The sequence below is a fragment of the Canis aureus genome, chromosome 29 (genome assembly GCF_053574225.1).
Source record: "Canis aureus isolate CA01 chromosome 29, VMU_Caureus_v.1.0, whole genome shotgun sequence".
NCBI lineage: Eukaryota > Metazoa > Chordata > Mammalia > Carnivora > Canidae > Canis > Canis aureus.
Window position 1 is genome coordinate 32,731,047 of NC_135639.1, and position 24,071 is coordinate 32,755,117.

The 24,071-nt window shown below is 36.3% G+C and overlaps 1 protein-coding gene across 7 annotated transcripts in view; it reads right to left on the minus strand.

Annotated features, from left to right (window-relative positions):
• TBC1D12 (TBC1 domain family member 12) overlaps window positions 1-24,071 on the minus strand; it is a 121,874-nt gene that overhangs the window by 5,533 nt on the left and 92,270 nt on the right. For all 7 annotated transcript variants that reach the window (XM_077878333.1, XM_077878334.1, XM_077878331.1 and 4 more), the window contains 8 exons: window positions 23,675-23,757; window positions 21,049-21,166; window positions 19,501-19,607; window positions 12,623-12,703; window positions 9,144-9,232; window positions 8,194-8,265; window positions 539-667; window positions 167-276 (listed from right to left, as the gene is read on the minus strand). In XM_077878333.1, coding sequence (XP_077734459.1) covers window positions 167-276; window positions 539-667; window positions 8,194-8,265; window positions 9,144-9,232; window positions 12,623-12,703; window positions 19,501-19,607; window positions 21,049-21,166; window positions 23,675-23,699 — 731 coding nt within the window. In that variant the 5' untranslated portion in view covers window positions 23,700-23,757. The remainder of the gene's footprint in view (window positions 1-166; window positions 277-538; window positions 668-8,193; window positions 8,266-9,143; window positions 9,233-12,622; window positions 12,704-19,500; window positions 19,608-21,048; window positions 21,167-23,674; window positions 23,758-24,071) is intronic.

Below are 24,071 nucleotides of genomic sequence, written 5' to 3' on the forward strand. Positions count from 1 at the left end.
CTGATTTCAGCCCATAATCAAATGCCTCCCCACAAAAATGTGAGAGTTTCTCTATTTGTAAGGGAAGGAGTTTTTATCGTGTGCATGAGATTTACGCTAGTTCCTAAAATACACAAAAAAGTTATACTTTTTTTCTTTTAATTGTATTTTATTTGTTATGACTTACCAGTCTATCAAGTATATGTCTGGTGTAAGACTGTAAGATTTAAAATGAAGAAATAATTTGGAGAGATTTTCTTCAAAAAATACTTCAAATGTTGCAAAATATTTCAACATCTAAAGACAGAAATACCAATAAAGTTATTGAGAAGTATACTTTAGAAATAGAGAAATTAAATCCTTAATAATAAATTAAGAGAATATCTTGCTTAGCACTGCTTTCTGAGTCTTTTCATCAATGATTGGTAGGAGTTTTCAATGAAAAACTTATTTTAGATCAGATTATTTTGGTCTTCTAATTAATGTTTTTTACCCTGAGCATTCAGACTATAAAAACTGAATGTCAAAGGAAATCACAATTCATTCCAAATGTTCATACCATGTTGTGATCCACACGAAAAAAGGCCAACTGGCATGGCTTATTGAGGAGGTTTGCAAATGCAATGAAGGCATCTGCCTCTTCCAAATTGAGAATGAGAACTGCTGCTATGAAAGACATCCCTTGTACCTTCAAAGAGAAAAGAAATTAATCAAAATGTGCTTACAATAATAATTCTATACAGTTTATCTTATTGTATTCTTTTTAAAATTTTTTTTAAAAGATTTTATTCATCTATTCATGAAAGAGAGAGAGAGAGAGAGAGAGAGAGAGAGAGAGGTGTAGAGGTATTTTAAGAATACTCATTGTAGTCTTAAAAAATTATAAAGCGGGGCAGCCCCGGTGGCTCAGCAGTTTAGCGCCGCCTTTAGCCCAGGGCGTGATCCTGGAAACCCGGGATTGAGTCCCATGTCGGGCTCCCTGCATGGAGCCTGCTTCTTTCTCCCTCTGCCTGTGTCTCTGCCTGTGTCTCTGCCTCTCTTTCTCTCTGTGTCTCTCATGAATACATAAAATCTTTAAAAAAAAAATTATAAAGTAATGTTAAAGTAGAATTAATCAAGATTTCTTTTTATATGTCAATGAAAGTAATAATATAGAGAACCTGCTAATAATTATGAAATCTCCCTAATCTTACATTTCTTGTTCATGTGTTATAATTTAAGAAGAATTAGGGAGGGCAGCCCAGGTGGCTCAGCGGTTTAGCGCCGCCTTCAGCCCAGAGTGTGATCCTGCATACCCGGGATCAAGTCCCACGTCAGGCTCCCTGCATGGAGCCTGCTTCTCCCCCTCTGCCTGTGTCTTTGCCTCCCTCTCTCTCTCTGTGTCTCTCATGAATAAATAAATAAAATCTTAAAAAAAAAAAAAGAATTAGGGAAAATTTCTGAAAAAAATTCTTAAGAAAGTATCCGCTTTTACTTGCTACCAAAGCCTATCTCTGTGTACTAATCTCGCTTTCATTTTCTCTCGGTCTGAAGTCTTTCAAAGTAGAGGATAGAGAAAATCCGGTGATTGTCTTCATTGTCACAGCACATCTGTCTGAGGTAGAAAGTGAGGAACCAAGAATAAAAGAGATGTATGAGAAGTGCTGCTGATGTTCTAAGACAGTAGGGGTGGTGGGAGGGTGAACAGTAAGGCTAGGTTCCTGGAAAAGCAGGATGAAAAAATAAGAAAAAACATTCCAGGGAAGAAAAGAAATATAAGCAAAGACACATAGGACCAGCTCAGCTGGAGCACAATCTTTATATTGAGAGAACTTAAGTAGGATGCATTTACAAACAGTGAAAGCCTTGAGGAAAAAGTTCGGCCACACAGATGCTTGCTTGTGAGTTATGGAGAACTGCTGTACATTTTTTTTATTTTTATTTATTTATTTTTTTACTGCTGTACATTTTTGAGTAGGTTAGTGATATGGAGCCACTGCTCATTCTTTAACTAAAAAAACGTCATCAGGCACTTATTTCTGGTAGAGATGTGCATAACAGACTTACACAAAACAACACTAACAGTGTTTACAATGAAACCACTGTCTCGGGATCCCTGGGTGGCTCAGCGGTTTGGCGCCTGCCTTTGGCCCAGGGCGGGATCCTGGAGAACCGGGATCAAGTCCCACATCGGGCTCCTAGCATGGAGCCTGCTTCTCCCTCTGCCTATGTCTCTGCCTCTCTCTCTCTCTCTGTGTCTATCGTGAATAAATAAATAAAATCTTAAAAAAAAAAAAAAGAAAGAAAGAAAGAAACCACTGTCTCTTTTTCCCAATTTTTTTTTTTAAAAAGATTTTGTTTATTTATTCACGAAAGACACAGAGAGAGGGAGAGACACAGGCAGAGGGAGAAGCAGGCTCCATGCAGGGAGCCCGATGTAGGACTCGATATCCGGTCTCACGCCCCGGGCAGAAGGCAGGCGCTAAACCGCTGAGCCACCCGGGCTGCCCTCTTTTTCCCAAATTTTTTGAAGGTTTGCCTACAATCACTATGTCTCCTTTCTCAGTACACTTCAGTTTGGATTCCCACTCCGTTACTATACTATCTTGAAATTCCTCTTTCCAGGATGACCAATAACTTGTAAAATAGGTACTTTTCTACCCTCAGAATTCCCTTTGCTTCTGTGATCCGGTATTTCTTGTTCTCCTCCTACCTCTCTGGCTTCTTCTGAGTACTCTTTGCAAAATCTGCAGTAATTCCCTACTTGATTTTCTAGAGTATAAATTCCATGAGGATAGGACCTGTGGCAGGCAGAATAACATGCCCAGGATGATATCCACAACCTAATCCTTGTAACCCGTGAAAATGTTACCTTGCACGGCAGAAGGGACTTCGAAGATGTAATTAAATTAAGGATTTTGTGATGGTGAGATTACCCTGGATTATGTGGGTAGCCCAATGTAATCATCTCGTCCTTTTAAATGACGGAGGGAGGTAGGAGAGTCACACAGAGATTTGAGGATGCTTTGAAGATGGAGGGTGGGGGTGGTCAGGAGTCAAGGAATGTAGGCAGCCTCCAGAAGCTGGTAAAGGCAAGGAAATAAATTCTTCTCCAGAGCCTCCAGAAGGAAAACAGCTCTGCTAATAAATCTTGACTTTCAGACTTCTAATCTCCAGAGCTGCCAGATAATAAATTTGTACTTTTTTTTTAAAGATTTATTTCTATGAGAAAGCAAGAGAGAGCACGCAAGCGCAAGTGAATAGAGACAGAAGGAGTAGCAGAGGGAGAAGCAGGCTCCTCCCTGAGCAGGGAGCCCAACATAGCTCAATCCCAGGACCCTGGGATCACCACCTAAGCCGAAGGCAGACACTTAACTGACTGAGCCACCCAGGTGCCCTGAAATTTGTATTGTTTAAAGCCACTACGTTTGTAGCAATTTGTTATGGCCATAATAGGAAACTAATACAATACAGAGACGAGACTGTGTCTGTTTGTTCACAATTATATTTTTAGTACCACAAAATCTGTTGAATGGATGCAAGGGGAAAGCTGTTAGCCATCTGTAATAGGCAGCAAAGAGAAGAAATTAATATATTTAATTGAATCTAAGATGCTGTTTAAGAAACATTATTTTATGTAACACTGAAAAAGGAAAATGCTGCCAATTAAACAATGACAATGCACAATGTGTGGCTTGAACTCACCAACCCAAAGATCAAGAGTTGCGTGCTCTACTGACTGAGCCAGCTAGGCACCCCTAAAATTTTACTTCTTAAACACCTTATGTATAGATCACTCAGCTTAAAAGGCTGGGCACAGAGCTTACTTAAAAAAATAAAACTTTAGCCATTTGAAGTACCTGTGTAACCCATCCACTTTCTGTTACTTGAAGTCTTTCTTTATTCCCCTATGCCTGCCTAGGTCATAGGAGGAGGTCATCTACTCAGATTCCCCATTCTTTATTACCCTTACATGCTGCACACAGATCTTTCTTGTTTTAGTTTTGCTGATAATCACTATAGACAAATGGAGAACTATAATGAAAAATCAATGTGGGAAAGTTACAAAGCTTACCAAGGTCTTAGAGTAAAATCCTTGTCTACAGTTTTTTACTCCTCCTGAGCTATTGGAAAATGTGTCTTCTCACTTCCACTTTTATGATTATGAGACATACCGACTTTCCAGCCCCACCACCGCACAAGCCCAGTTCACAGTAGACCCAGTCTAGGCAAAATAATAGCTACCTACTTCCTTGCTGCAAAGGAGAAAGCCTGTGTCAGAGGACCTTACAAACAATTGATACTCAAGACTAGAGTTTTATTCTACTCAGAAGGAACCTATAACCATTTCTTCAAAGCAGAAAACGAATACAATTCAACAATCTAGACACCAGTGGTCTTAAACTGGGAAGAATGGGCAGCCCTGGTGGCGCAGCGGTTTGGCGCCGCCTGCAGCCTGGGGTGTGATCCTGGAGACCCGGGATCGAGTCCCACATCGGGATCCCTGCATGGAGCCTGCTTCTCCCTCTGCCTGTGTCTCTGCCTCTCTCTCTCTCTGTGTCTATGAATAAATAAATAAAATCTTAAAAAAAAAAAAAAAACTGGGAAGAAGGTGCCCTGGAGACACATAAAGAACTTTCCAGAGAGTACATGGTACACCGTGATGGATTATTTTAGAGAAATCCATTCCCAGATCCTCCATTTACATGTTCGCTTTCTATACATGGTTTGCCTAAGAATATCATTACATTCACAGTACCAAGTGAAAGTCACGGTCCTCACCCATTCTCTAACTTATGATGATGAATCGCTCTGAACCATGAATGCGAAACAAAAGATAATTTGAAATATTGCTTGGAGGGAGCCCTATGGCTTCCTGTCACATATGTGAATAGAAATAGGACTGAATTTCAGTATATGTAGAATAGAGAGTAGTAGTAACAGCTTTCATTTGGTGACCTCACCTCTTCTATACCACTTTCTAAAAATGCACAGCGACTGAGGGAGAGAGTCCCAAGGAGAACAAATTAAAAAATAGTAATATAATATAGATTGGTGCGCCCTTGGTTCTTTTAAACATAACTGGAATATGAACCACCAATTTTTTTCAAGATATACTGAATAAATCCCAGAAATAAAACTTTTGTGTGGTTTACTGATAGATTCAGCATGTGAAATTAAATTAATTTAATGGAGCCTGCTTCTCCCTCCTCCTGTGTTTCTGCTTCTCTGTCTCTCTATGTCTATCATAAATAAATAAATAAATCTTAAAAAAATTTTTAAAAATAATAATTATATATATACTATCCACTTAAAGAAAAATATATGACCTATACAGCTGTCAAATAACTATGGTGTATACCTGAAACTAATACTATATGTTAACTGTACTTCAATTTAAAAAAAGAAAAATACAGGGGCACTTGAGTGGCTCAGTGGTTGAGCCTTACCTTCAGCTCAGGCTGTGATATTAAAAACCCATTCTGTCAAATCACAACATGAAATATATATTCTAACATAGTTTATACTATTATCTTATAAAATAAATGTGACTTGGCTAGTTTGCCATTAAGGCTTGGCATTACCACAGTTAGGTTATATTGTGTGGTCATTTTACATAAATTCAAAGAGAATCTGCATAATTTGTAAACTATTAATGTAGAGCTTGTTCATATATTTTTCTTTTCCTTTTTTTTTTTTTAACATTTTATTTATTTATTCATGAGCGACACAGAGAGAGAGGCAGAGACATAGGCAGAGGGAGAAGCAGGCTACCCACGGGAAGCCCAATGAGGGACTCTATCCCAGGACCCCAGGATCACAGCCTGAGCTGAAGGTAAGGCTCAACCACTGAGCCACTCAAGTGCCCCTGTATTTTTCTTTTTTTAAATTGAAGTACAGTTAACATATAGTATTAGTTTCAGGTATACACCATAGTTATTTGACAGCTGTATAGGTCATATATTTTTCTTTAAGTGGATAGTATATATATAATTATTATTTTTAAAAATTTTTTTAAGATTTATTTATTTATTTATGATAGACATAGAGAGACAGAGAAGCAGAAACACAGGAGGAGGGAGAAGCAGGCTCCATGCCAGGAGCCTGAAGTGGGACTCGATCCCGGGACTCCAGGATCGTGCCCCGGGCCAAAGGCAGGCGCTAAACCGCTGAGCCACCCAGGGATCCCCATTATATTATTTAAATAGCTACACTTTCTAAAAAAGATTGAGTGTTATTTTATTTTATTTTTTTAAAAGATTTATTTATTTATTTATTTATTTATTTATTTATTTATTTATTTATTTATGATTGACACAGAGAGAGGGAGAGAGAGAGAGAGGCAGAGACACAGGAGGAGGGAGAAACAGGCTCCATGCCAGGAGCCTGACGTGGGACTCGATCCCGGGACTCCAGGATCGCGCCCTGGGCCAAAGGCAGGCGCTAAACCGCTGAGCCACCCAGGGATCCCCCTGAGTGTTATTTTAAAATAACATTTAGCAAGTACTAAAAATTAAATCCTTTATAAACTCATGACGATAAAATTTGAATGTCAACTTAAAAATGTGAATGTTCAGGAGCAGCTGGTTAGCTCTGGGTAGAGCCTATAACTCTTGATCTCAGGTTGTAAGTTCAAGCCCCATGTTGGGCACAGATATGAACATTACATAATATTTTTACATTTTATGATGTAATAATACATGAGCAAGAGTTTAGACTCTGCATACAAGTTTCACTTTCTCCATTACGACTACTTGACCATCTTTTTTTTCTTTTTTTTTGACCATCTTTAATCTAAAACCTGCCCCATACCCAAACTTGGCACTTCCCCCCTTTTTACTATGTCATATTTGTCCTGTAGCACTTATCACCTTTTTTTTTTTTTGAAGATTTATTTATTCATTCATTCAGAGAGAGCAAAGAGAGAGGCAGAGACACAGGCAGAGGGAGAAGCAGGCTCCATGCAGGAAGCCCGATGTGGGTCTCGATCCCAGGTCTCCAGGATCACACCCCAAGCTGCAGGTGGCGCTAAACCACTGCGCCACCGGGGCTGCCCACTTATCACCTTTTAATATATGATTTGTTTGTTGTCTGTCTCCTCTTTCTACATTCTAAGTGTCAGAAGGAGAGGAATTTTTATTTTCTTCACTGAAGTACCTCAAAGTGCCTAGAACAACACCTGACCTATAGCAATGAGCACACAATAAATATTTGAGTGAATGAATGAACTAATGTACAAATGAACATGGAACAAAATAAAGTTGCACCAGACAATCCTATTCTCTTAAATTCTTCTATTTTAAGACAAAGGTGAGAAGATGAGTTTTTTTTTTTTTGAAGATGAGGTTTTATGACTTCCAATTAAACTTGGCAAACTGAACACTTACATTCTTCTATGTTCCCTCCAAAATCCAACTAAAATGACATTAAAGAAAAAGAAATACTAGGAGGACAAAGAGAATGGAAAATAATATAAACAGTAAATAAAAATGTCACTAGCATTCTAGAAATTGTAACTAAATGGAGAATGTTAAAACTAAAATATTTGCAGAGGAGGAAGCCAATAAGCCAATAAGCAGTACACCAATTCAGCCACAAATCTGGAAGGCTCAGAAACTGGTTATCAGGCCCTTCTGAAACTGGGGGTCTGGGGGAGAAGAAGGGGAGTTTAAGCTAAAACTAAGATTGAGGGATGCCTGGGTGGCTCAGTAGTTGAGCATCTGCCTTTGGAGTCCCAGGTTCGAGTCCCACGTCCAGCTTCCTGTGGGGAGCCTGCTTCTCCCTCTGCCTGTGTCTCTGCCTCTCTCTCTGTCTCTCATGAATGAATATATAAAATCTTAAAAAAACAAAACAAAACTAAGATTGGTTGAAAATTTATAAAAGGAGAAAATCCCCTCCTCTATTCTATATGGACGGATGCCCATCTTTCCTTCAACCTGACATAATAGAAGAAGTTTATCTCTGGAGGCACAGTGAGAAGACAATAGGCACCACCCCAAGAGCAGTGGCAATTAATAAGAGTTTGCAGAGTGAATAATAAAATTCCCAGCAGCTCTTCCAGAAATCTGGCAGACCGTCTCAAGCCCCTGCAAAGATTCCTCTCTGGGTAAGTTGATGAACCCAAGAAAAACAAGACCTAGCGATTACATACATTTAGGAGCTAGTACAACATAAGATACTTTGATAACAGATAAGATGTTTATATTCAAAAACCAGATTGAAACAAATACTTACATAACCAACATCAGGTCTGTAACAGGTATATGCTCCTAAGATACTATGTAAGACATCATGATATGGGCCACCCTTAGGAGAGAAAACTGAAATGTCAAACTGTACAAATAATTGTCTCTAAGTTAATTCCCAAATAATTAATTTTTAAATAAACTTTAGCATTTCCTAAATGAGTAGTTTTAGTAAATTGTATCACTGTCAGAAATATTCTAAATACACTCTAAGATGTTTCCTCTAAAAAATTAATAAAAAAATATTTAATCCTGAACAATAAAAAGCCAAATAAATTCACTTGATGGATACAAGTTATATAGTCTATGTACCATTTTACAGTTTCTAAATTTGATACACTAAGATTATGATGAAAACAGACTGTTTCCTTTCACACAATGTAATTTTAGCAAAAAGAAATCATCAAACTATACCAAATTAAGTTTGTTAAGAATTTTAATCTTAGTGGTAAAAATTTTTATCTCATTTTATCAATCTAGAGAAATTCCATGTGTGAAATATAAAGTATACACAAATGTTACCATTTCTCAAATTAGAAGCAACTCATGACAGCCTCTGCACAAAATCATTTTTATGAACCATTTTTTCCTATTTCCATAGTAATTCTGGAAAACTAAGATTTGGGAAAACGTTTTTACATTTTAACAACTGACTAATAAGCAAAAATATTCGAATTCAAATATCTTACAGAATAAAAAGTAAAAGAAATTCACCTTAATGAAGTCATTATGGGCTATGCTAACTGTAATGCATTTAGTCAGTAGAACAAAACAACAGAAATTCCTTTAGAATTTTCCTAATAGTTTCACATTTTTATATAAAGGTCTCCAACTTTTATAGTTTAGCCTTCTAAAAAATAATAGCTATGCATTTTATAATTTGTTGCCTAGGATTAAAAAAAAATTTTAAAGTAGTTCTAACTGGTTAGAAATCCTCACCTTTTGAAAGATGTAAAGGGATGGAAATGTGCGGGATATATCCAACTTAATTAATTCCAGACTGGCCTCCCGATCAGCAAGAGATACACCTGTATTTGCCAGGCAGATAAAATTAAGATGATTATTGGCTATAACCATTTCAATCTTGTACATACAGATTGATCGATCACACAGCATAGATATGTTACTTAAGGAAAGTTAAAAGCTGAATAATCAAGAAATTTAAAGAAATGCCACACAGCTTTTCCTCGAACTTAGAGCCTCTTACATGAAGAAAATATTTATATATTTGTCAGAAAGGTTTATGAAAGATTTCTACCTCTAGTTTTTTTAGGCAAGAGAAGAGCAGACTATCAGGGACACCTGGGTGGCTCAGCAGTTGGGCATCTGCCTTTGGCTCAGGGAGTGACCCCAGAGTTCCCAGATGGAGTCCTGCATTGAGCTCCCTGCAGGGAGCCTGCTTCTCCCTCTGACTATGTCTCTGCCTCTCTGTCTCTAATGAATAAATGAAAAAAATCTTAAAAAAGTAAAATTTAAAAAAGAGCAGACTATCACTCCCACAGTAACAACTGGGAAAAAACAAGTAAGTTTCAAATAGGACAAGTTTTTTTTTTTTTTTTTAAAGATTTTATTTATTCATGAGAGACACAAAGAAAGAGAGAGAGAGAGAGAGAGAGGCAGAGACACAGGCAGAGGGAGAAGTAGGCTCCATGCAGGGAGCCCGATGTGGGACTCCATCCCAGGTCTCCAGGATCAGGCCCTGGGCTGAAGGTGGCGCTAAACTGCTGAGCTACCCGGGCTGCCCGCACAAGTTTTTTAAAAAGGTGTAAGAATGCTGTGGACATAGAGATATCTAAAAGATTTAAATCCCAGGAAGAGAAGAATTTTTCCAAGGTGGCCATTTTTCTTCCTAGAGGTATCTGCCAAGTCTAGGCATGAGTTCAGGACTGAGCTTGTCATAGACAAAGGTACTGTGCTTGGGAAGAGAGAAACCAAAAGAGCTTTTCATGGCCAAATAAGACTGCTGTGATAGAATCTGCAGGAGCCTGAATGTAGAACTGGTTTATCCCTAGGGGCTTTTGCTGATGCTAGTATAGGGCAGAAGGCAGGGCTGGAAAGGTAGAAGGAAATTACTCAAAATCACAAGGCCTTTGGGAGAGTATTTCAGGAGAGGAAGAAGCTGAGAATAAAAATAGAACAGTTCTTCCTACCAAGATATTTGAAACCCACAATGAACTAAGTTCATCTAAAGCTGAAACCTTGGCCTAATGTAGCTCAGTTACTGATTAAGCTGAGGTGATAACGCAACTGCCTGACAGAAAAGAGAATACTTCGTCTGCAGGGGAAACCTCAACTTCAGTTTATATATATTCTTATACACAATGATTGATGTATAATAAAAACATTTTATGACATGCAAAGAAGCAGGAAAACATGACTGGCTTGTAATCAAGGGGAAAATGAGCCAACAGAAGCAGACCTAAAGATGACTCAGTACTGAAATTAACAAATAAGAATATTAACTGTTAAATGTTAAGGAAAATAGAGGAAAAGATGGGGGAAAATGTATGGGACGGAAAGATGAATAATTTCCACAGAGATATAATAGAGTCTACAAAAAGTACCAGGTAGACATTCTAGAATTACAAAATATCTGAAATTAAAGACACATTGGACAGATCTAATAGACTGGATATAGGAAAATAGAGGATTGGTGAAATTGATTACAGGTCAATAAAAATCATTTAAACCGAGTCACAGAAAGAAAAAAAATACGTTTTTTAAGTGAAAGAGACTTGTAGGACACTGATAAATGGTCTAACACATATGTAATTGGAGTCCAAAAAAGAGGAGAATTGAGGCAGAATATTTAAAAAAAAATGGCCAAAAAAGTTAAATGACAACTGCAAATTATAAACACACAGGGAATAAGAAATCAATAATTTAGACAGAAGATGATTTCTAACTGGAACAATTCTTCATTTACATGCAATTAATTTCTACTAAAGTGCAACTTTTACCATGTAATCATGACAATGTCTCAAAAGTAAATGCTTATAATTTTAATTCTTATATTTTCAGTATTTCATAAAAATGAATTCAAAAAGAATTATGAAACAGCTAAGGTCCTGTCAGTATAAAGTGTCTTACATCTGCACCTTCCTTGCACTTTTACTTTCCCCACAAATAGCTGACATAGCTAACAGGTCTCAAGATGACACTTACGTGAACCCTTTTCAAATCAAGTCTCTCTAACACTGTTTACTTGATTTTCCCCACCCTACTGTTCATCCTTCTAAAATAGAACAGTATTCAAAGAAGTTAGCAGAGTCGTTTACAAACTAATAGAAAACCATTTCTCTATTCTAAACCACATTCATTTTTAGAGTTTTACTTACTGGCAAGAGAAGAGTGTTTGCTATCTATGAAGCAGAACAAATATAGAAAGGAAAGTGGCAGACAAATAGCTCTCCATATTCAAGGCCAAGGGATGGCTGAATAAATCTACCTATGTTTTTTTTTTTAAGATTATTATTTATTCATGAGAGACACAGAGAGACAGAGAGAGAGAGAGAGAGAGAGAGAGAGAGGCAGAGACACAGGCAGAGGGAGAAGCAGGCTCCATGCATGGAGCCTGACATGGGACTCAATCCCGGGTCTCCAGGATCAGGCCCTGGACCAAAGGCAGCACTAAACCGCTGAGCCACCTGGGCTGCCCTCTACCTATATATTTTTAATTTTTTAAAGATTTTATTTATTTATTCATGAGAGACACACACACAGAGAGAGAGAGAGAGAGAGAGAGAGAGAGAGAGAGGCAGAAACATAGGCAGAGGCAGAAGCAGGCTCCATGCAGGAAGCCTGATGTGAGACTCGATCCCGGGTCTCCAGGATCGTGCCCTGGGCTGAAGGTGGCACTAAACCGCTAAGCCACCCCCCAGGCTGCCCTCTACCTATGTTTAAGAAATAATGACAACAGGAAAAAAGTGTTCCTATCTTCTCCAAAATGATTAGGAAAGAAAACTGATGAGAATGAAGGGAAAGATGACATCTATGAGTTAATTAAATGAACAAAAGCTAAGGCATGATAAGAATGATAAATAATGTATTAGGGAGTAAATGAAAGTCAGTGAGTGAGGAGATAGGAGGTCATAAGTGAGGAGCGAAGACCATCTATTTTTAAGTTAAAAGTTGGCTTAAAAATACTTCACTCCATCAGTCTTACTGTCGTGAACAAATCCTGGGTTCCCAGGTCCAAAAATCTGGGTTTACCTCACAACTTCATTGCTTACAAGTTAACTACTTTGAGTCTCCTTCTATACTTTTTGGGATAATATCACCTACTTAAAGGGCTATTAATGTTAAAGGAGATAATGTTGTAAAGCAATTACTACAGTTCCTGACCCATGGTAAAAAACCACACTGGTATCTGACTGGATTTTCACCCAGAAATTTTTACTAAAAATAAAAAATCATACCTTCCATATCATTCTCTGAACTTGTTTCACTGAAGCTTTTCCACCGTTCTTTTGCTCTTGAGAGGAAGATTTCATAAAGTTCTAGGGAAAACAAAATAAAAATTAGTAAGTAGTAGGAAAAATACATTCATATATTTTAACTTTTACTTTTTTTTTTCCCCTGGTCGTGGAAAGGTTCATTTGTAAACTTGGGGCTACACATGTAACAAGATAGTTTTGAGAATTAAGTGCTGTGAGAATTTCCCAACCCAGATGGGAAATAAAGGAAGGATTCTTAGAGGAAGTGATGAGCTGAGCTGTCCATAAAGAATAGATAGGAGTTTTATAAATGAACAAGGTGGAAGAAGGCATTCTAAGAATTCTCATCATGGGCAGAGTCACAGAGAAAAAAAGAGATCATGACTTATCTGGATGAATTACAAGAGATTTCAGTACTCTTATATTATAATGGGTGAGGGTGGAAGAGGAAATGAGGAGGTTGGATGACAGAGGCAAGCACTAGTTCCTGACAGGACAGGACTCAAATGGTATGCTAAGGCGGGTAGAGTTCATCCATAGGTGCAGGGGTATAGCACAGTCTGATTTATGTGATTTGTGTCAGTTATGCCAGCAGTAGTGTCATAGGTAGGTTGAAGCTGAAGTTTTGCTGAAGGAAAGTTAACAGTTTTATTGTAATAGCCCAAGCAAAAGATGATGAGGCTTGAACTTGAGCAGTGATAGTGCAGTTGGAGGGAAGGAATGAACACAAAAGATATTCAGAAAGTAGAAAAACCAGAACTTGTTAAGAGAGTGAGGGGAAGAAGGCAGAATCATTAGGACTCCCAGGTTTCTGGTTGGAGTAGCTGGGTAGATAATACTGCCAATGAGAGAATGAACACAGAAGAAGCAAATTTGTGATTTCTGGGATGGAGGAAGATGGTAAGTTCACTTTTAGATAAACTTGATTTGAAGGTGGCACATGTGGACTAGAGAAAGAGTTTGAGGGGCATCAGCATATAGGTGGTGATTAAAACCACTTTCATGTGTATTCAAGATTATATAGGGCAAGAAAAAATGAGAAATATGGATTTCCAGAAAAGACAAATACTGAAAGGGTAGACCCAGGAAGAGGCATATCCGAAGGAGAATAAGAAATGCACAAAGAAATAAAAGAGAACCAGTTGTCTTAGAAACCAAAGGAAAGAGCATTTCACTAAGTATACATAGGATAGGGAGTTGCTGTGTGGGAGTTGCTGTGTGACACTGGACAAGTTACTTAACCTCTTCTAGCCTCAGTTTTTCATTCATAAAGTTGAGATAGTACTAGTACTTAAAATCCTGAGGTTTCAGATATTAAATGAGATAATATATGTAAAATCTTGGAAGCATTTGGATGTAAGCTACAAAGAAGGAAGTGATCAACTGTCCAGTATCTTATAGCAAAAGTACACACTGGAATTTGTAGCACAGAGATCATAGGTGACCCTGGTGGGAGCAACATCTGAAGGTGGAGGGGGCAGAAGCCCAACTGCAGATATCTGAAGAACCTACAGAATATACCTCTAGCTAAGAGATTGGATATATGGGGGTAAATGAATTCTGATTTAACTTTTACTCTTAAAAGTAGAGAAAATAGAGAAAAATCTTATCACAGCTTCATATAGCAGGCATCAAAAGTGTGGCAAACTGAAGAACCTGATTTTACCAAAACTATTTACTACAATAACTGGAAAGATTCTGATAATTAACAAGATAATTTTCATAAAGCTCTTGATACCTTACAGACCCTCAATAAATGCTAGTATTTACTTTCCTTCTCTTTTCAAACCGGTTTCTCCATTATGATATTGCTATCTAAAGCTACCTAAACTTCAGATTTGGTCGGAGAGCCTGAATTCAAAAATCTCTACTCCTATCTTTCAAGTGCCCAATCAACTTTTGAAACTACCACTTTATGCATCCAAACGCAGGATCTCAATACAATTTCAAGAAAAGAAACTAAATTTTTTTCAATTCTCAGATTTTAATTGTCTTTACTGCTAACCATTACTGAAATTCTAAATTACACAAAAACAGAACATTTCAATGACAGATGATGAACAGCAAAAAACATATCTTACCAAACACCAACATTTATATATTGCCCATAATACCAAGATCATTTTTGCTTCAGTTTGCCTTTTTTTTTAAGTTTGTTTAAAGGCAATAGGATGAATATGATTTTTTAAAAATTCAAATAGTATAAAACAGTATAGAATGAAAAATAAATTTCTTTCCCTCAGATGTAACTATGCTGACCAGAAATCTAAAGATGGAAATATGTATGCACAAGTATATTCAGATCTATCTTCCTCTTGAAAAAAGTGTGGCAACATATTACAACAGTGACCTGCATCTTGCTTTATTATATTGGAAACGATCCCTTATTAGGAGAATAAAATTGCTTTAGTTTTCTTTTTTTAAACAACTGCACAGTATTCCAATGTATGACTGTACCATAATAATAAATATTCTCATATCGCTAAGAATCAAATCTTTATAAAAAAAAAAGCTGACTAGATATATTTCAAACAGACTCTTACTCTATTTGAGCTCTTCTCCCTTTTCACTTTTCATCACTCAAAGATTTAGAAAGAAAATTTTTTTAAAAAGTCAAAATTTCTATTATTTGAGTCCATCAACAATTTGATAGAAGAGGTGGATATAATTTTTTAATTCAGATATACAATTTTTTTTTTTGCAGTTATCAGATACCAAACTGAAGTTCACAATTTCTGATTTCAAATTGATTCCAAGCCACATCCAGTTTCACTATTCTACTCAAATTTTAAAGCTCCGAGAAGAATGGCCCACAGAATAAATCATCTTTGGGAGCCCCAAAATTGATCTAATAATAATGTGGTAATGCACTTTAAAAAATCAAAGGACATCTCTCCAGGGAAGATTTATGGTGCTTATTTACTATAAGAAGACCTGAAATCTCAGTTCAATTCCATGCTTGACTGACTCCACATATCTCATTTACGTTATTCTGAATCTACAAATGTAGAACCTGAAGCAGACTTAAAGATGTATCTTGGACTTGAATTACGAACTCTTTGAGATCAGTCTAGGTTTCACTTTCTCATTTTCTGACAATGATGATGTTGTATATACTCTCAGCAAATTTCACTTTCACTCTAATTTTATATTCATTACCACAAATAACTGTTAGAGCAATCCTTTGAGATAGCTTAATAATCTTACCTCCATTTACAGATGAAGAAAATGAATTCTCTTAGATGTTAAGTAATTTGCCCAAGGTCACAAACCTAATGTATAGTGGAACCAAGATTTGAACCACATTTGACTGACTTTAGAACCCTTACTCTTTTTCTCTATTCTACTTATTTTAATTCTACTATTCTATTCTAATTCTACAAACCCTTATTCTACTATTCTCTAAATGGTTATAAATGTCATGATTAAATAAGTAAAAATTCAAACTGTTAAGAATCATTAAAAGTAAACAAAATCATCAAAAGCACATTTACTTTGGGGGGCTGGGGTAGCTCAGTCGGTTGAGTGTCTGACATTTGAATTTGGCTCAAGTCATGACCTCAATCAAGGTTGTGAGATCAAGCCCTGCATTGGGCCCCATGCTCAGTGCACATGGAGTCTGCTTCAGATTCTCTGTCTCTCTCTCTCTCTCTCTCTCCCCAAGTCACGTTCTCTCTAAAATAAATAAAATTTGGGGGGTACCTGGGTGGCTCAGTCAGTTAAGCATCTACCTTTTGCTCAGGTCATGATCCCAGGATTCTCAGATCGAGCCCCACATCAGGCTCCTGGCTTAATGAGGAGCCTGCTTCTCCTTTTTCTCCCCCTGCTCATACTCTCTCTTCTCACTCTCTCTCTTTCTCTCAAATATATAAAATATTTTTTAAAAAATTAAATCTTAAAAAAATAAATTTGCTTCAATTGAAATTTAGCTTCCTTCCTACCATTAATAAAAAAGAATGATCACCTAATCCATTCCTGAATACACAACTATTTAGTAGAGAAAATATAAAATTACTTTCAAAATAAATAACTTGGTTATGTTACCAACTTCATAAATTTTGAGCTTGAAAAAGAACTTTTTGATTATAGTATCACAAAAGGTTAATACCAATTTAACCATTATTTTAATGTAGAAGTTATCAGGACACTTAAAATCCTAACTCCAAAGTTCTTTTTTTTTCTTAATTTAAAAAATTTATTTATTTATGATAGTGAGAGAGAGAGAGAGAGAGAGAGAGAGAGGCAGAGACATAGGCAGAGGGAGAAGCAGGCTCCATGCACCGGGAGCCCAATGTGGGATTCGATCCCAGGTCTCCAGGATCACTCCCTGGGCCAAAGGCAGGCGCAAACCGCTGCGCCACCCAGGGATCCCCTAACTCCAAAGTTCTGAACAAAACTGCAAATTTCAAATAGCCATCAATACTTTATCACCTCATCTGTCTGCAAAACCAATTTTTAAGGCTTTAAACAATTACAATATGTCCAATAGTCCTTAAAGTCAAGGATTTTATCTGAGAGTTCTAACTATTATATATATATATATATATATATATATATATATATTTACTTTTGTTTCAAACACAGAGGGCAAAACAAATCTCTGTTCTATTTGGAGGGGAGGGTTGAGTTAGGTAGACTCTAACCTTTTCTAAGCTAAATTAAAAACTTAATTCTTCCTTTATTTTTTAATTTATTTTTGTAAGGGATGCCTGGGTGGCTCAGCAGTTGAGCATCTGCCTTTGGCTCGGGGCATGAACCCAGAGTCCTGGGATTGAGTCCCACATCGGGCTTCCTGCATGGAGTCTGCTTCTCCCTCCACCTCTGTCTCTGCCTCTGTGTATCTCTCATGAATAAATAAATAAAATCTTAAAAAAAAAGATTTTTGTTAAAGTAAACTCCTACTCCCAACACGGAGCTTGAACTTACAACCCCAAGAACAAGAGTCACATGCTCTAGTGACTGAGCCAGCCAGGTACCTCATTCAATTCTTCCTTTCAATTATATTAAAAAAAAAAAAAAAAGTCTAGTTTAAAGTAAAATGTTCATTATGATACTTGTGAAAATCAATGTTAAAAATCATTCATAGGGACACCTGGGTGACTCAGTTGGTTAAGTGTCTGATTCTTTTTTTTTTTTTTTTTTAATTTATGATAGTCACACAGAGAGAGAGGCAGAGACACAGGCAGAGGGAGAAGCAGGCTCCATGCACCGGGAGCCCGATGTGGGATTCGATCCCGGGTCTCCAGGATCGCGCCCTGGGCCAAAGGCAGGCGCTAAACCGCTGCGCCACCCAGGGATCCCAAATGTCTGACTCTTGATCTCAGCTCGGGTCATGATTTCAGAGTCCTGGGATTGAACCCTGCATCAGGCTCTCCACTCAGCAAGGAGTCTGCTTATCTTTCTCTCCCTCTGCCCCTCTCCCTGGCTTATGCTCTCTCTTTTAAATAAATCTTTTAAAAAATCATTCATAATCATGTTATTCAAAGTTGGCATCACTTTTAAGATTATTGTTATAATTCTATCCAGTTAATATAAAGCTGATTTGCTACAACGGGCATCCTTGTAGAAAAGATTTTGTACCCAATCCTGTTGATTTTCTTACTTTTAGAGCAAGAATATATAGGTCAAAGGTTATTTTTTGAGGCCTTTGATAAAAATTTCTATATTATTATCAGTCATACCCTATGTGGGTGATTCTCATTTATTTTAATCACTTTTGAGAGGTAAAAAAACAGTACCTGTTGTTCTTTTAATATATATGTCATTGATTTGGCTATCACTAAGAAAAGGATTAAATAAATTATAGTACAGCCAAACTGTGGAATACAGTGCAGCTATAGTATACATAAGGTACATTTGTATGTAGAGATATGGAAGGATGTTCAAGACAGAGTATAGTTTGAAAAAAAAAAAGCCACAAAATAAGCTTATGGCACACATTCCTTTATTTGGGGGGAGGGAGCCTTAAAAATTATCATACGTTGATGCACACTTTTTTAATGTGCGTAGGAAAAAGATCTAGAAGAACATACATTAAACTGCTAACTTATAGCAGGATCAAAAGCAGGAGTTTGAGTAGAAGAGGGAGAAGAAACATTGCTTGTTCCTTACTATTGTTTGTCTTTTAAAAAATTAGCATGTAATAACATTTTTTAAGTAACAGCAACAATCTATTATTCACATTACTATATACCAGAGTCCCTAAGTCTTTCTGTGGTGCCACTGTCTAGCACTGTCATTATCACTCAGACCTATTTATTAGCACCTTTTATTACTAACTACTTTACATTTTCCTCTATTTGATATTATCCTAATTTTATATAACCTTTCTTTTTTTATTTTACTGCCTCTAAACCACTCTACATTTTACTTTTATCCTTTAAGGTTTTAAAAAGCATAAGAAAAAAAACAGTTCTTGAGAGTCTTCTTTTTGTTTTTTAAATTTGAAAACTGTCAACTAAAAAAAATTCAAAAGGACTGGTTTGGATAGAGATGCAGGAAAAGAAACTTCTAGCCTTCCACCAATATTTATGTTGTTTTGAATAGACTAGACTATTTTACTTTTCCTTGTATATACATCCACTGCTACCTAGAATCCCAGAAGTTATCTGCAGTGAAGATATTTAGATGTCAATAATATTACTGATGGTTGTCAACTAAAGGAAAACCCATAAATCTCATTTATATAGTAACTTACTCATTAAATCATAAAGGTTTTAGAAGGAGTGGGAATGAAGCATGCTCTTAAAATGACATTATATATGGTAATGTCTTTTTAAATGGCCAATCTAGTAATCTGCTTCGTAACTCTGGAGATGGCTATTCACATGTGTGGGAGTAACTGAATATAGAATACAAACCAGGAGTGATATTTAGTTCATTTCCTACAGCTAGACTCCAAACTTTCCCACGAACACTAGGGGGCAATCCCTGCCACCACAATTCTCGAACTCTTCTTGTACTACGCCTAGAATTAAAGGGGGAGAAAAAAAAGGAAAGAGTTACTTTTTATACCAAAAACACTAGTTGCATGATGGTTTACCTAGTCTATGGCCAAGTGACTGAATGATTTTTAAGAACACAGTTAAATATGTGGTGATCCCTGGGTGGCTCGGTGGTTTAGCGCCTGCCTTTGGCCCAGGGCGTGATCCTGGAGCCCCGGGATTGAGTCCCGCGTCAGGCTCCTGGCATGGAGCCTGCCTCTCCCTTTCCCTCTGCCTGTGTCTCTGCCTCTCTCTCTCTCTCTCTGTCTATCATAAATAAATAAAATCTTTAAAAAAAAAAAAAAAAGAACACAGTTAAATATGTGATGCATTCTTTCCATGGGGTTCATGTTTGTAGGCAACAGAAACCTAAAGAATACATAGCACCCTATGGAAGACAATAGTAATTTAAAGGGAGCTGCCTTCAACAGCTGCCACTTATAGGGTACAGAGAATCAGAAATATGGGACAATCACAAAAAAAACAAGATAAAAGGAACATAAAAATTTGTCGTCAACTCAGTAACAAAAAGACAACCACAAGGTATTTACTATGGGTAAGGCCTTTGTCTTTGAGAGGCAGTGCAGTCTATTGAAAGTATAGGCTTTAGAGTCATAGAGACCTGAGTTCAAATCTAATTTAACTATTCATTAATTGTATAACCTTGGGCAAATTACTTAACCTTTCTGACCCTGAGCTTCTCTATAAGTGGGAGAAGATCAACAGAATCAAATGTGATTAATGTAAAGAGTCTAATTTGTTATCTATCACATAGTACCAATATTAACAAATTCCTCATGCGTATCCTACACTAGGCACTGCAGAATACATCTCCAACCCTCCAGTCTAGAGAGAAGATAAGGCATATACAAAAATATGATCAGAAAATAAAAGACAAAGTAAAGCAAGTAGTACATTAGTCTCAAACTATTATGGGACATTATAGAAGGGAAAGGTCGTATATAGCAAATTTATGTTTATGAGAGAAGCATATTAAAAATCACTTTAATATTTAACATCTAATAAATGCATCTTACAATGAATGTATGTCTTTAATATTTTCTTTACAAAAACCTGCTATTACATCAATAGTGCATCTTGTGACAAAGGACATGTCAGAATTAAGAAAATATGGTAACAGGAAATTACCATTTCACAGATCAACTAGCATTCAGATGGATATCTTCAAAGGATAGATAAGATTCTGACAGGCATAGAGGGTGGTCAGTTAGGGAAGTATGTATTAGAGACTGAGGGATTTATAAAATTAAAGGCACAGAAATAATCATGAAAATTTTCAGACACTGATTCACAGTTTCATTTAGCCAAAGCATAAGATACATGTTGGAAGTAATAAAAATAGAGTATTAGAAACATGAGATCTTTGGAGACAGACTGGAATTCAGGAAAAGTCTGCTTACTTACATTACTTCCCAATTGGGCAGTATTTCATTGATCCAAATTACCATTGCACTTGCGATATTTTCTTCCTGTTTAAATCGTTCTTTCATTATTTTTTTCCTTTTATAGGCTTCTTTAATTTCTGTTTTAAACAAGTAAAAATTAATTCAATACAAAAAAGTTAGGTCATATGCCCTTTTCTATCTAAGTCTAAAAAAGAGGTATTAAAAATGACATTAGGGGTAGCTGGGTGGCTCGGCTGGTTAAGCATCTGACTCTTGGTTTATGCTCAAGTCATGATCTCAGAGTCATGAAGTCAAGCCCTGCACTGGGCTCCATGCTCAGCAAGGAGAGATTCTCTCATTCCTTTTCCCTCTGCATCTCTCTTCCTGCTCATGCTCTCTAAAATAAATTTTTTAAATGATATTAAAAAGTAATTTTGCCAATGGTACTTTTATAATTTACCCTTTCTACTATGATGTCTCACTTTACTAATTAGATTGAAATTTAAAAAACCATTAACAAATACACAACACTCCTCTGAAAATCAGAAGTCACAATTCTGAAATAAGAGGTGCCTCAAAAAGAAAAGTGATAGGGGCACTTGGGTGGTTCAGTGGTTGAGCATCTGCCTTTGGCTCAGGTTGTGATCCCAGGTCCTGGGACTGAGTCCCACATCGGGCTACTCCCTCTGCCTATATCTCTTCCTTGCTCTCTGTGTTTCTCATGAATAAATAAAATCTTTTTTTAAAAAAGAGAGAAGTGATAGATATGTACATAAAAAATATAATTACATCATATTGTCAAATATAATACATTATATAATAATATATTTAAAATATAATTTTTAAAGATTTTATTTATTTATGAGAGACAGAGAGGCAGAGGCAGAGGGAGAAGCAGGTTCCATGCAGGGAACCCAATGTGGAACTCAATCCTGGTACTCTAGGATCACACCCTGAGCTGAAGGCAGACATGCTTAACCTCTGAGCCACTCAGGCATCCCATCTGTTTATACATAATTTAGAACCAATGGGGACTTCAATGGTCAGCTAGCCTAAATGTTTACTAACTGCGTTTCACAAATACCTCAGTAATCATTTTAAGGGGTAAGCAGGAGGTCAAGTAAGCAACTCCTCTTTCTTTAATTTGTTGTAAATATTAAAATCTATATAAGGTTTCTTTTTTTTTAAGATCTATTTTATGAGAGAAAGAGAGAGACAGAGAGCAAGCAGGTGTTGGGGCAGGGGGTGCGGGACGCAAGGGAGAGGGAGAGAATCTCGAGCAGACTTCCCATTGAGCATAGAGCCTGACCTGGGGATCGATCCCACAACCCATGAGATCATGACCTGAGTCAAAACCAAGAGCTGGAAGCTCAACCAACTGAGCCACTTTGGCACTCCTATGTAACGTTTTGTTGGAGAGAGTTCCACTGCTTTTAAAATAAAAAAGTGTTATAAAATAATAAAATAAACCAAAAAAGTATAGACAGAATGGCTTGAAAGCCTAAATCTAGTCAACCTAACCACCCCCCCAAACTTCACAGTCTTGAGAAAACTAACATTAGGTTTATTTACATGCGGTGTCAAAGAAGATTAAAGTCATTACCTTCCGATTTCCCAATTTAATGTTATTTCTATCATATCATGTTGTTAGCATCACATACTTATCAATAACTATCTTAAACATTAATCAACTAGTAAAGTCAAAGTTCAGAGTCAATTAAAATTTGTTGGGTATGTTAGGAATATTTCAAATTTGAGACAGTAAAATAAATTCAACCAATGTTTAAATGATACAGCTTTTAGAAAGATATAACTGGCCTTATAGGTTTCTTATAACAGTTAAAAATTAACTTTATTTCCAAAATAAAGCCACAAGATAGAAATGTATACATTAGTATTCTATTAACTTAAGTCAAAGAAAAAAAATGAGTTAAAAGGCATGTGTCTAAAAATATATATAGCTGTATAATATTTTCTAAAAGTGTATCCTGAACTAACAATGGTTAGTAAATAAATACTGCTAAATTATCCTTACATTATACTTTTTGGTTGGAGGAGAGAATAAATAAATGTGTGAATTTTTACACCAGAATAGACATTTATGCGCCTGTCCAAATGACACTTCTGGGAATCTAGAGAGACTCCATTAAGTCACATTAGTAAACTCCAACTTCAAATCGTATTCTCACAGTCCTATAGGAAGTTACCTTAAAGTGTTAAAAGTATTAAATTATAATATTTAAAAGCTTAAAAACTGTACAAGTGAATTTCATGAAATAAATTCGTATCACTTTCATTCATAAGTTAAAATAATAGTAGTCCAAGGTTTATGACTGCAATTACAAGAACCCTCTTAGTCTACTGCCTTTCTCCTCATAATAGTTTTATAAAAGTACTTGCAGAAAAAAAAGTATGACATTTTATTTTTATTATTTTTAATTTTTTTGACATTTTTAATAACAGATTTAGTTAGAAAAATGAGAAATCAGCATTTATTTATTTATTTATTTATTTATTTATTTAACAGCATCATTTTAAAGATGGACTTAATTTCTCATCATCCTTCCTGTTGAAATTTAACCAACGGGTTAGATGCCTATTGACATTAGTAAATTAAATATACCAATCAGAGTTAAACTTTATACCTCGTTTTTTAGCCTCGGCCACCATCTCATCATATTCTTGTCGGTGACGTAAAGCTTCTTCCACAGATTTGGCAGGAAGATTTCTGGAAAAAAAATGTCTTAAGCCAATTTTTTAAAAACTAACTTTTAAATGTATAAATTTCTTCCTTTTAATAGCCAAATACAAAGAATTTCTATCCAAGCTTCTTGTTTCATACCTTAAGTAAAAGGTTGAAAAGAACTCTGCATTTTAGAAAATAATCAGAATCCAGGTTGCTAATATTTGTTATATAAACGTTACTATATTTATATTCTGATGTAGTATACTTGTTTATATATTATTTAAATGTGTCAGATTCAGCCAATATTTCTAGGTGGTTTGTTAAACCCACTTACTAGGTTTCTTTAGTCAACTTTT